Consider the following 14,157-nt stretch of genomic DNA (forward strand, 5'->3'; position numbering starts at 1 on the left):
TGAACGCTTACATTTTGTGCTCTGATTATGTATCTGTGACCTTGTTCAAACCATGCCCTACTTGAATGAATAGGGGATGCTTGTTATGCAAGACCGTATTGCTCTTTGCTTTGTAGTACATGGGTCAAAATTACTCTCGTCATAATTTGGTCTATTATTGTTTGTAGTAAATGTCTATTATTGTATTTGCATTATGTCAGATGTTATCATGGTTTGAAAATGTAAAACTCTTGACTGACATTAAATGCTGAGTATTTAAATTACATTTTGTATGTTCCAGATAAAAGCAAAGAGAGAGAGCTGCTTCACATCCTGAATCTCGGAAGCTCTGTAAAACTGACATGCTCTCAAAAGTCAAATCTAGCAACCGTTTTCTGGATGTTTGAGAGAGACCGAGTAACAGCTGAGGGGCCCAAGTATTATCGTCTGGGAGAAGCATTGTTCGTCTTCAATGTAACCGTGGAGGACATGGGAGTTTATCAGTGCTTGTCTGAAGAAGATGTGTTGAATATAAAGTACTATCAAGTACTTGCTCAACATGTTTTGGAATTGAGAAAAGTTCCACCAACGACGACGACAGTGGGTCCCACCCACGTTGCTACACAGACAGAAGGTAATAATGATAGATCAAAAATGTCAACTATGGGAACTGAAGGGTCTTCCACTCAGACATCAGCTTCCCCGACAGTACCGCTAACCACCACCTCCACCACCACCACAGTCATAACAAATCCAACCTCCCATGAATTAACAAGCAAGGCCTCCATAACGGAGATCTTCAGTGCAGCTCCTGAAATTCGTTTGGAAAAGACTTTGTACTTGACAAAGACAAACGACAACCCCCTTTTCATGTATCTGTTTGTGTTTTTTTTTGTACTGTTTGCGTGCCTGCTTACCTACAATTGTTACAAAGGGTTTCTGCCAGAAAATTGTCTTAAGTATCGCTCGGCCATGTTGCCTGGAAAGGAAAAAGCTGTGGCTGATTTTGTGGATTGCGAGCCGGGCTTAAAGGAGACTTTGGTGGAGCAGAAGATTGCCCAGAGCCAAAATGGTGAGCAGCCAAAGACATCTCGTGACACTGGCTACGAGACTGAGACAGAATGCGGGAATGGCAATATCCCACATAAGCATGAGACAGAGACGATAGAGGAGGATGACAGTGAAAAGCCTTTTGATGTAAACTGTGATCTAAAATTTGCAGATTCAGATGCAGAGGGTGACTGAAGCAACATCTGTCATTCCCCTTTGGGTATATTCAACTTTTGAGGTACATACCTTTCAGCAATTACTGTTTCTGAGCCACAGATACATGGACTGCATTGTGCCTAACTCACAACATCCTTGAACTATCTTTAACTCGCCTTACGTTAAAGAAAAAAGTTACTTTGCAATCCCCTCAATTCAGAGTCTTAAAATAATCTTTTTTTAATGCATTTTTTTTGTCCGTGATTTTTGTGACCAATTTATGTTCTTCACGTGACCCAAATTGGTCCCTTTAGTTCCTTAGTATTTCATGCTTTATTGAATGCGGTACATTCTGTCAGCACTCTTTACATCAGTCAAAAAGAGAAGTCGAACTTGCGTTTAATTCCAAATTGGAAATTAAATTTAGTTTATCAGATTGGTAAGTGATTAGTCTATTGTCCAAATTAGGACAGCTTTGCCTTTAGTGTTCTCTACTGAATGTGATTGTTTCTCTTTGAGGTTTTACTTTCTTCTGATATGATTTTTACACTGGAGCAAATGTAGCTAAATTTGCATAATTTTCTCAGGGATACACTTTTTCCTTTTCGTTAGAAACTGGCCACTTTTTGTATGCAAGAGGGATGTGTGTGTGGGCTCGAAAGAGGGGAGCACAACTAAGAAATGAGAAAAAATAATTGCACCGGCACCGTACAACCAGAAAGTTGTCAAGATTTGGTTTAGTTTAAAACCGGCCTGAAATTATTTCAGTGACATTTGTGAAGCAAAGCAGCTGATTCTGAGCCATGCCACTCAGGCAGACTTGTGGCGCGATTGCATCAGACACCTGTGATGTGAAGAAGTAGTAAAAACTGGAATGGCTGAACTGGAACAGACTGTTAAATGAACAGCTATGTCAGATTCATGTAATATATGGCATGTGGATCCAAATTAGTATCCTGAAAACCTTACCGCTTTCAGATTCTGACTCTTCTCTCTTCGGAAACTGGAGAAAAGTTTAAATGTTAGGCAAAGACTTCGCCTGCTGATCGATCACGTGATTCTCCCATCTCCAACGCTGTTGTAATAAGACTGCAAGCATACGTAGTAACTTTCTGGTTTCTGCCTGTATGCACTGGCATGGTTTCGAAGTGATTTGTTGCACCGCACCATAATAAAAATAGTTTATTACTAATACGTATTTACTGAGGGATGGCAAGCATGAGAACTTTGACGGTCGTTGGCAATAAAACCTGGACTTTTTAAATGTCTAACGTGTATTAAAGCTTAAATATGATTCGGTTCATCTCATTGTAAACTGTTTGTATATTTTTGAAATGCAGCTTGGATTTATTTTTTTATTCATAATGATGTACATAGAAAGAAAAGGGACACCATTAAAAACTGTATTATGAAATGTTGCTTTCTGGTATGTTTATTAAATGAAGAGTCTGAAACCACATATACTAGAACCGTACCTTAGCATACATTTGCATATCACGTTTTGCATTCCTTTGTGTGTTCTTAAAGCTTGCTATCATTGTTCTTTCATTCTGGTCACTAGACTCCTTAGGTTATTTGTAGCATATTCTTGTGTTTTTAAGGCCTATTTCCTTAGCAGCCCTCTTTTCTTTTCTGTCCTTTTCTGTCACACAGCTTCATCTCTTAAACCTTTCCCTTCTACTGGTACCTTCCCTTTGTCCTCTGTGGAATCAAATTCTCATCCTCTACTTACCAACATGCAGCCTGAGGTTTTATCCAGTGTGGAGAATGAGCCTGTCACACTGTTGCCGCCTTTCCTAAGTGACCAGGCACAGGTTGTGGTTCTCCATGGAACTTTCCATCTCTTCTGTCAAGCCACTGGTAAGTTACAATGAGGTTCAGTGCTGCACTTGCGTGCCCCATCTGCAACTATGTTGAGACTAGCCAGGTGATGATATCCTGAGTTTTTTGCTTTTACATGGTGGCGAGCTCTGGAGTCACCAGAGATGTGTTTTACCTTAAATACCATTTATATAGGAGCCTTCTATGCATTGTTCATTAAACCAACCAATAATGCAGAAAACTATTGATAATTAACAAAGAAAAGTGACTGAAGGGCAGAACCAGTGACCACTAGTGACCCCTTTGTTGCATTTTTATCACCTCACAGATTATTCCTCTGTTGATCATTATGGAGCTCAAATAGCAATCAAGAGCTACCATTTTCCTGTAGCATTATGTTATTTTGTTGAAGTATTTCACACTTGTTCCATGTAACTTTATTTTGCTTTTACTTGTCCCATGGTTAGATTCACACCAAGGCATATCGCACCGGTTAGCTAAAGGCTAGCACTATGGCTGAAAATTAATGTGATTGATCAAAACAGTAGTTTTGAGTGAACTTTGTAGCTGGTAATTGTTATAGTCGAAGGTAAAATTCCCTGTCTGCTATGTATCCCTTGTGTGTCTTTGTCCTTCAGTTTTCTCAGCTGACCAAGAGGGATTGGAACTCTGATCTTGTAATGAATACTTCCCACCCACAGATACCTTACCTTTTTGAAAATGATACCAGGTAGAGACTGAATTTGCATTACACTTCTCCACATTTGTTCCTCCAGGGCAAGAATGGCACTGTAAGATATTCTGATTGTAGATAAGCAGAGCCACATGAGCCCCATGACCTCAGTTCCACCCCCACCATGCCACCTCCATCTCTCTTACACCCACCCACACACACACACACTCACTCACACTCACTCTCTCTCTCTTACTCTGTGTCTTTTGCATGTTTCCTTCTGTAAGGGTGCAGAAGTACGAGTCTGACACAGTGGTGGCATGCTACTTGGCAAATACTTTATAAAAGTAAAGAAAAAACTATATTGCCCTATTTCTGAGGGTTTGCCCTACCTCAACAAAAATACTAAGGACTGTCAGGATGTCTTGGAAAGTCAAATGTCCACCATCCTGTGTCACAACCTATTTCTGTCCCTTAAGCTAAAATAAGGGAAAAACTAGGCATCTTCTTGATCCAGAAGGAGGCTTCTCTCGTTCTGGTTACAGATTTTAAATGTTCAGTTCTTGATGAGAAAACACAATGAGTGACTCTTTAAACACAGTTCCCAAATATCAAGGTGGTACGTATCTCCCCCTTGTTCTTTATCCAGCGTGCAAATTGTATAGTCAAGTCTGGTGCACTATCCTGCCAGACTTGACTATAGATCTTCAAATTCCAGAAAATGTCTCTTCCTTTGGTGATAGGTCATCGACACCTTGTTATAGCTTCTTGTTCCTTTCTTTCTTCCTTACATGAGCTTTCTCGGGGTCTTCCCAACTTGTTCTGTAGCTTCTTTCTCTTTTGTGTGGGTCCCAGACCCCTTTATATGATCTCAGGCTCTCCTCGACTTGCTCTGGGCCCTAGCCCCTTGACTGTGTGTTTCTTTGATCTTGTATGTGTGCTTGACTCATGCATTTTTCTTGGGTGGAGGGTTGCCCCTGCTTCATATGGTTCCCAGATCCTGGTGTGCTATTTTTGCATGTTCTCTATCCCTGCTTCACTCAATGTCCAACTGAACAGACCTGGTGTATACTCTCCTGCCAGGTACTGTTCCACATAGGATATTTTGTAAAGTTTGTTCCTGCTTTTACAGTTAATTTATCCCTTTCTGCCTCTCGGGATATTGGTACGTGTCTTTTTAACTTATTTGGTGCCCTCCATGTCCCACCAGCTGGAACAACCCTTTCTCTACCTTTGGGAAATGTCGCAGTCTCCGGTCTGTTCTGGGAGTAAAGCGGGACTTCTGCACTTCTTCCACGTTGGGCCGACTGTCTTGGTCGGCTCTGCAGTGATAAGCTCTCTCTCGTGTCCTCGGCTGCGCGTCTTCCTCTTGCTTTGGTTTCCCTCTTTCCCCATCACCGGTAGGTTCCCGCTCTATGGAGCTACTGGAGACACTCGTCCCTCCTTGACAGAGTCTCGTTGTCTTCTCCTCTGGTCTCTCGCCACAGATCCGGCATCTGGTTCCTCGCTCCTGCAGGGCTGGCTTGACAGGGTACACAGTACTTCCTTACTTTTTATCTTTAGTAGACTGCATCACGTATGTTGGTTCAGCAGTGGACTTTTGCCTCCTTGTCTGATCTTCTTTGTGTCAGTGATTGTTTGCACTCCACTGGGGTAAGCCTTACTCTTCCTTGTCCCAGTATGATCTGTGTGAATGAAATCCTCTAATATACATTAATACATAGAGGTTTGGGAGACCACAGGGAACTGAGTGGGTTGAGGAAGGAGGGGACATAAATTAAGAGGGTGAATACCTCTTTCTCCCAAGGCGGTCGTTCCCATGGAGGGCTTCCCTCCCCATGAAATCCACCCGCTGAGTGCAGTCTCACCTCCCTGGACTCACGGGAAGCCCTCCCACCCCCATGGGAGTAGTGACAATACCGAGATTCGTCACACTTCCAAAATATGTCCCACAAAAAATGCCTATGTATTTAACCACCGCAAAAACTGTAAGACGCAGAAGTCTGTGTTGGAGCCACACTAGTGCTCTTTGGTGCTTGGGTCCGATCATAACACTTAACAACTGCGCCTCTTGCAATTCCATGCACCATAAAGCTTTCAAAGGCTGTCTCCTCCCCTTGAGAAACTCTCCCAGTCTAGGTTTGAGGTATCTCTGTGGACAATAAGGGATGAGCAGAGGTGAGGGAGACCCTCCAGGGGACTTTGAATATAAGACACATTACCAGAAAATCTGATGCCTAGTTGAAGGTCTGAAGGAAGCCAGCAGGTTGAACGCAGCACGTGTGATGGAATTTTAATTTTTTTAAAGCACATGCCCTTTGGAGCAGGTGAGAAGGAGAAAGATTGCCTCCTTCCACACAGTCCTGCAACAGAGGAGATTTTTCATGCTCTGCCAACTATTGAGGAGGTCATAACACCCTTTAGTGGACTACTTACTGACCAAGTAATAGCAACCTTGGAGACACCTAGCATATGACAGAGTTTTGTGTGGTGTAAGCTTCAAATGCAAGTTCACATCTGACAATCTTTCTAGTGCTCCCACCACACAGTGGAGTGTATACCTTTTACTCACTTTGGCAGAATGTGATTTCCTCCTGAAGCATTGAGTGACCAGCCAAGTTAATCATCCATGTTATCCAGTCCTTTTCTAGATACTTGTGTGTCACAACTAAATGATGAGCTGCTTCCTATTCTGCCACCTTCCTGCTGAATTATCTCCAGTACTGGTGAGCCTAGCAAGGGCACTCCAGTATTACATTGTCCGTCTGTGGAACCCATACCTAAACGTCCCAAAGCAGACACAGATACTGACTCAGAGATACATTATTTAAGCTAGTGCGTGAAAAGGTCATGCATGCTTTAAACATTCATTCTCCTGACGAACCTCCTTCGAAGGGTCCGTTTTCCCAAGTCTAGAAAACTTTTTTCTGGGGATGTAGCCTTCATTGTTTGAGCCATCCCTTCAAATCTGAGAAAAGAGACATGTGAAGCCGCATTTCCAAGACTTTAGATTTGAAATACAAGGTTCCAAAAGATGAGCCATATGTGTTATCAAGTAATTTATCTCTCCAGTCGGCTGCTGTTGCAGCTCTGTTGGGGATAGAGAAGGGCCCTGCCTCTTTTTCTAGTTCGGTCATGTCTAAAGATGTGAAACTGTGGGAGGCTCAAGGCAAGAAATGCTATTGAAATTCCACTTTGTCCTTGAGGTAGCTCAATACTGACAGAGTTCTTTCATGTTCTAAATTACAGAACTATGGTAATCTGGAGAGGTTTGCTGACCTGCTTCCAACTCAGGCAGCAGAGGAGTTTGCCTTCTGGTTTCAGAGAATAAGGAAGCTGCTCTTCAAAAACTCCAGGTTAACTAGGATTTGACACACACAACTTCGAGTGGTGAAAATGGGTACAGTTTTGCAGAGTCATGCTTCGTTCGCTCCATCCATATTTATCCTGAAGTATAGGAAAGGTCATGGACCTTCCCTTTGATGAAAGACGCGTTTTGCTCCCTACAACTCGAGGAGTGCAAAAAGGTTGTTATGATGGTGAAATCTCTAAGCATGATTTTGTCGTCCACTAAGGCACCCCACCCTATCCTTTCAAGCTTTAAAAGCCAGACTGGCTACCCAAGGACATGTCCTACTCTAGTAGTCGTACTAAGAGGCACAGGTTCTGTACAAAGCCGAAGAGTTAGTCGCCTCTTCTGGAATCATCAAAGAAACTTACCTGACTGCATTCCAGCGATTTCTGCTCCATCTTGATCTTGGAGTATCCATCTCCAGTAGGTGGCATAATATTGTCCTTTCATTAATGGATGGAGATAAATCGGGGCCCTTGGTTATGAATTTGATTATCTTATTTACCTACCATCAGTCCATCCTTCACCTCCAACATTTAAGAAGTCTTCTCCAGAATTGCTAAACGAGATACCGAAGTTACCTCTGCTCTGTCCAATTGAGCTGGTCCCAGGGAATAGGGTGTTTTTGCCCATTACGTTCTAGTCCCCAAAACTCAGGAGTCTGTGTCCCATTCTGGAACTTGATGATCTCAACCAGTTTCTGGATCTAGAATAATTTCATATGATTACCCTAGCTTAGATTTTGGAGGCGCTGTAACAGGACGACTGGATGTGCTCAGTCCATCTCTAGTATGTGCACTTTTACATCCTGATCACTCCACAATACAGGCAATCTCTCGGTATTGTTATTGACGGACTCCATTAGCAATGTGGGTGCTCAACATTATTCACCAAGGTACTATTGCTGGCAGCAGCCTTTCTTTCCCAGGAAGGGGTTCATCCTTACCTGTGTCTGGAAGACTTGTTGGTTAGGGCTCGGACCTTCGACTAGGTTTTTCAGTTTTCATAGTACGCAATCTTCTGTCTTCATTGGGATTTTCCATCAACCAAAGTATCCATCAACCGTCCTCATACCCGCTCATGAAATCCAATTTACAGGACATGTATTGGACTGTTTCCAGGGCAAAGCCTTCCCCTCTCCCCCTCATAACAGAATTCTTTTTTCAGTGAGCCTCAACCTGTGTTTTCACATGAACCAGAACTACAGGATAGGGGTTGCCGAGGTTCCTAGGCATTATAGCCTCTTGCATCCATGTGCTCCCTTTGGTGTGTCTCAACATACACCCTTTACAAATGCATCTAGTCTTTCATTGGGATCAGACTCCATAATCACAGTGCAAGAAGATTCCTATCCCCTCCCTGTCATTCTTCCAGTCAGCAGTGGTTTCTTGAGAGCAATATATTAAGGGGCTCTCTTCCAGCAGCTTCTTCACCAGATTGCAATAATAGACTCTTCAAATTATGGTTGGAGAACTCGCTGCCAGGACCTCCAGACCCATGGTTTGTGTGTGTCATTGGCCATGTCTCCCCTCATAAACGTACTAAAGCTGAAAGCGGGTTTCTTGTCCCCATGGCTTTTTCCCCTGATATCCAGAGCCTGGTGGTTTAGGTAGTCTTTGAAATGATCGCCGTTAACTTCCTCCACAAACAAGGGAATACTTGCACCCCTAATTCTCGTCAAACTAGGAATAGAAATCTGGGATTGTGTATTTCTACATTTGTTTACCATTCCGGCAATTCACTTGGAAAGGACAAAAAGTTCAGGGCAGATGCATTCAGCAGGCTCCATCATTCTCTGCACGAATGGGTGCTCAGTTATGAAGTGGCTAATACAAGTTATTTGTGTGGTTTGCTTCCACAAATGGAGATGTGTGACTCGCCATATTGCTGAATGTCCACTTTACGGGTCCCATCTGTGTGTAGGGTTCTATTTTCTAGGGGATGCCCTTGTCCCAGATTTGTTCAACAAGGCCTTGTATGCCTTTCCTCCAACCCGTCGTCTGAGGAAGTGGCAGAAATGTAGAACTGTCAAGTCAACACTCATTTTGGTAGCTCCTACTTGGACTAGACAGATATAGTTTTCATATCTCCTCCAGCTTTGAGGCGGCAGGTTTCTGAAACTCCTGTTTGTTCCTAATGTGCTGTCTCAGCAGAAGGGGTGAATAATCCACCCCTCTACCATCGCTGACTTGATAGCCTAGTTTCTGAGCAATTAACTTACTCCCATCTACAATTGTCCAAAGAAAATCTGGATCTAATGGCAGCAGCCAGTAAAGAGTCCACTTGCAAATAATATAGAAGTAAATGGCTTTGTTTTTTACTATTGGACTTAAGATAAAAAGTCCTCTTTGAGATACGTTGGACAATTTATGTTCTTTGTCCTACTAAGCTCGCACGGATATCCTTATTTACTCCTGTAAGCACCATCTCTCAGCCATTTCTGCTTACTTAAATTCTCCAAAGGACTCTTTTCCTTGAACAATGAAGCAACATTTTGATGGTTTTCTTCATGTATTCCCTTTTGTTAAAGAGCCTGCACCTCAATGAGACTTGAATGTGGTTTTGGGCTCCTTAATGCATAAACCTTTTGATCTCATGGTTACTTGTGATCTGGATCTGCTATCATAAAAGACATTGTTTCTGGTGGCCTTTACATCAGGCAGATTGATGAGACTGATTCAGTATCTGTCTTCCAAGAAAACTTATTTATTCTTCCACAGGGATAAAGTGGTCCTTTGGGCGGTCCCTTCTTTTATCCCATAAATTCCTTCTTATTTTCATCTCAACTAGGAGATCTTTTTGCCAGTTTTTCAACCCTACCCTCACTCTCTTCCTCGGCTGAGGCAGTGTTGCACAATTTGGTTGTGGCACATACTCTAAAGTTTTACTTTGTACCTGTAGCCCTTACTTTTCGGACAATCTCTTTATCACCTATAGTGGTTTGTCTCCTGGAAATAATTCAGCCTAAGCTACCCCCAACCAGGTGGGTTTCCTACATTGAACTATCCTATGAACTTAGAGGACCTTTTCTTCCTGCCAACAGTCATGCTCATTCCACCAGAGGAAAGGCAGCATCTGTGTCCTTCCAATGGCATGTTCCCATTTCAGAAACTTTAGCCAGTGCAAGGACTCAAGAGTAAGAGTCTGATACAGAAACATTATTTTGGTTGCTATATACTTTTATTTTATAAACGGAAAGAAAGGGTTATGATGAAATCCCATCTTTCCTTGAATCTGAGGGGTTTTCCTGCCTTAACAAAACTAAGGTTACTGTTGGAATATTGAATGTAAAATAAGTCCTCTGTCCTCTGTCCTGTTTCCAAAGCCCTAATCTGACCCTTGCATGCTAAACCTAATATGTGATAGGAGAAAAGTATTTTAGCTGCCACCAGCTCATTAAGGATACAGCCAGGGACTTAGCTCCCTTCATCTCAAAGCTCATTACTGCCTCATTCACCTCTGGTACCATTCCCGCCAACCTTAAAGAATCATGGGTGCTACCACTGCTAAAGAAAAAAAAACATTAGACCCCTTGATACCAACAAATTACCAGCCCATCACGACAGTTCCTTTTCTCTTAAAAATACTGGATACAGTTGCATGCATACTTTCAAATTCAGCAACACCTGGAACTACACCATCTTTTAGGAGCACGCCAATCGGTCTGTCGTCCCCAGCACGGAACAGAAACTGCCCTCATCGACCTCAAGGCCCAGGTTGACGAGTTGAGAGACAAGGGAAAATCGGCACTCCTTCTCCTCCTTGACCTATCAGCTGCATTTGACCTGGTGAATTATAAAGTCTTATGCAGTCACCTAGATACAGCTGCCCACTTCTCTAAGTAGGCTATAGTCTGGATTTAGTTTTTCCTAAGTGATAGGACTATGAGGGTCTTCTCCCCTTCAGCAGCTGCAGACCGTATCTCTATCACATGTGAAGTGCCCCAGGGATCTTGCGTCTCCCCTACTTTGTACAACATATTCACTAATCCCCTCTTCGATGATCTGGAACTTCTTGGCATCACCTACACTAACTATGCAGATGATACTCGGATTCTCCTCCCACTTTCTGGGAATTATGAGGATTTGGCCTTGGTGAATAGAGTTTACCTCATCATCCAGGCATGGATGGCAACGCATTGTCTATGCCTGAATGATGATAAAACCGAGATCATCATCCTGGGCACCCCTACCAACCTCAAAAAGCATGGCAAAGAATACTCCTCTTTCATAATCGATGGAAACCTCATTTAAGTGGCCAATGAAGTAAAAACACTAGGTTTTTACCTCGACTTCAAACTCACCTTCTCTAAACAAGTGAATGCTCTAGCCTCCACCTCCACCTCCGCTTACACTTGTAAACTTATCAGAGCCGGCAAATCCTTTCTTTCCAGCAACAGTTGCATCATCCTGACCAGAGCCCTTATTCTGTCGAGATTGTATTACTGTAACGCCCTTTACATCGCCTCTAATACGGGAATCCAAACTCTTCAAAACAATGCCCTTAGAGGGGCCGTCGGCATAGCTAGGAGAGACCATATCTCTGAACTCGGGCGACAAAACAATTGGCTATCAACCAGCGATAAAATCTGTGTCATTGGTTCACAAAGCTCTGAACAACGCTGCACCCATCTATCTCTCTGAGAGATTCCACAGAAGGTCCTCAACTAGACCCACTAGACTGATCAACATCAACTGCCTCTCCATTCCCAGATTTAAATTATCAAAGGTCGGCGGCAGCAGCTTTCCGGTCAAAACGGCCGAGCTATGGAACCCTTTGCCGCCCTCCCTCAGCGAGGATCAATCCTAACAAAACTTTAGACATAATTGCATCAACTGGCTCAAGTCATCCGATCATTAACACATGCACTTCCGACCTACAGTCTTCCATGACACTGCCACTATGCTCAATTAGCACGGCCCACGTTCTCAGCCCTCTTTGTATGTAACTGTTCATTTATTGCTACCTTTGTTTGACTTGTCCCCATATCTGCCTGCCTTGTGTATTGTATTTCATCATGTAATCTAAGCTTTCAATATCCCTGTAACCTGTGCGCCCTGATACCTTCGGGTCTGGTGCGCAATACAAATAAAAAACAAACAAACCTGCAGCTATTCTACAGCAATTCAAAGTAAGAATCTAAAAAGATGCAAATAAATTAATCAAATGTCCCATTCACCTCAGCTTTCTCCTCTACATTCACAGTTCTATTCAACATGTATGGTTCACAATTAGATTTCACTCCTCACCTGGAATACTTACCTGCCAGGACGCTGTGTAACTCTTATATTCACCAGCATCGGGTCTGGCACAGATTCACATGCTCATGAATATTCCCCGTCATCAGGCTGGGAATCCTTGGTAAAAGAAAAACAGTTTCACTTTCACTTACAAACTGTATTTCTCCTTTAAACCGCTGTCCTCTGGGTCATACTGCACCCATCCAATGGCAGTTCTCTCCCTAAGCCCCTCCTCTGGCAGCCATCTTGTGATTTGTACTGCACTCTTCAGTGTTGGGAGTCCTTAAATTTTCTCTGCAAGTTACTTCTACTTTTTTTCGTGTTTTCTTTCACTGAATTTTTGTTCTATTTTTGTTGCAAAAGAGCCTGTGTGGTCTCCTCTCCATTTGCCAACAGCAGGGATCCATTGTCGGTGAAGTTCTGCACCCCTGAATGGCAAGAATCGTTGAAGTTTCCATAAGGCCATCAGGCCTACTGCGCCCTCCAACCATGATGGAGAAAAAGAAAGAAGGGAGGTCCCTCTTCAAGTCCTGCACCAAGTACGGGCTCCAAAATGTGTTTGTGCATGACAAACACCTGTAATGCCACTACTGCCTGCATCCGGACCTCAAGGAAGAGGATTGCGAGATATGCCGCATATTTTCCAAGAAGATGACAAAGAACAGGCACACTAGACTGGCATTGTGGCTGAATGCCCATGCCTCTGCCCTATACTCCGAGCAGGGGAATGCCTCACCCAAGGCCGGTTGGCCTGAGGAGCGGCTTGGATTCTAAGTCATGTGAGGATGGCCTCATCTGTGGGGGGCCAAGATGAGGACAAGCACCGCAAGTCGGAGTCCACTGGGGTCACCGCAGAAGCGGGTCCCATGGCAGACGGGGCGCGATCAGCATCTCCCGCTACCTCCATTGCCAGCTGAAAATGGAGCTCCTCCTCGAAGAGAAAGTCGTCCAACCAAGCTAAGCTGCGGGAGAAGCCTGAGAAGCCATGGACGGAATATGCCGAGCTGCCCAAGAAGGCCCAGGCAGCACAGGATAAGTCTTCGTCGACGATCGCGCTGGTGGCGGCTGCTCTCTTAAAGGTTTCCCTCCCTCCAAGATGCAAGGCCACCGTGGTGACTTTGACGAGGTCTGGTGGCATGCCGGAGAAGTTGATGCCGCCTCAGAACCCGATTCCAGCCCCTCTGGGTGAAACGAGGGGGCATGGGGGTAGGCGGGCCCCAGACCAGCCCCAGGCCATTGGCCAAGCCATGGAAATGAAGTTGACGGACGATGGGGACTTCATTCTCTAGACACGGTCCAGGAGGACGTGGAAGAAGAGGATACCCAGCATACCCAGACATGGGTACGAGACGGATACGGCCATGATGATGATGTCATCGGAGCGGGCAGTGGGTCCTCGCAGCCTAGGGTGTCCCCACTGGACGAGGTGGGATAGTTCCATTCTATGATCACCAGAGCCTCTGAGCTGTTCCAGCTTGTGCCCGAAGAAACCAGGAAGGAGGGTTTCCTGTACCAGAGGCATGAAGCCAAGAGGAAGATGATCATGGCGGTGCACCTCCTGAACGACTTGTGGGAGGAGGGCCTAGCCCTCTTGAAGAACCCTTGCACGGCTCCAGCCAAGCAGGATAGGCTGGAAAAGAAGTACTGGGTACCGGAATCCACACCCAAGTGCCGGAGGTCGCAACCATCGCCGGATTTGGTGGTTTTGGCGGCAGCGAGGAAGTGGCCATCTAACCCTTCCTCGTCGTCTTCAGTCCCTCTGCACAGCGACGGTAAGAAGCTGGACACCATAGGGAGGAAAGTGATTTACACTGCAGTGTCTACCATCAAGGCGCCCAACGAACTGACCATCCTAGCCAGGTATGACAGGGAGCTGTGGTACAAGC

At 44.3% G+C, this 14,157-nt stretch overlaps 1 protein-coding gene across 7 annotated transcripts in view; it reads left to right on the forward strand.

Moving 5' to 3' along the window:
• The window catches only part of SEMA4D (semaphorin 4D), a 974,222-nt gene that overhangs the window by 722,939 nt on the left and 237,126 nt on the right, over positions 1 to 14,157 (forward strand). For 3 of the 7 annotated variants that reach the window (XR_011280337.1, XM_069625652.1, XM_069625654.1), the window contains exons 17-18: positions 281 to 613; positions 2,839 to 3,045. Coding sequence is in view for 6 of the 7 variants with exons in the window: in XM_069625652.1 (XP_069481753.1) it covers positions 281 to 613; positions 2,839 to 3,045 (540 nt within the window). In the remaining variant the exon portion in view is untranslated. Of the gene's footprint in view, positions 1 to 280; positions 2,600 to 2,838; positions 3,046 to 14,157 lie in introns of those variants that run through there. The other 4 variants (XM_069625651.1, XM_069625649.1, XM_069625650.1 and 1 more) reach the window with 2 other exon arrangements.

The sequence above is a fragment of the Ambystoma mexicanum genome, chromosome 6p (assembly GCF_040938575.1).
Source record: "Ambystoma mexicanum isolate Mex_15411 chromosome 6p, UKY_AmexF1_1, whole genome shotgun sequence".
In the NCBI taxonomy this organism is placed as follows: Eukaryota; Metazoa; Chordata; class Amphibia; order Caudata; family Ambystomatidae; genus Ambystoma; species Ambystoma mexicanum.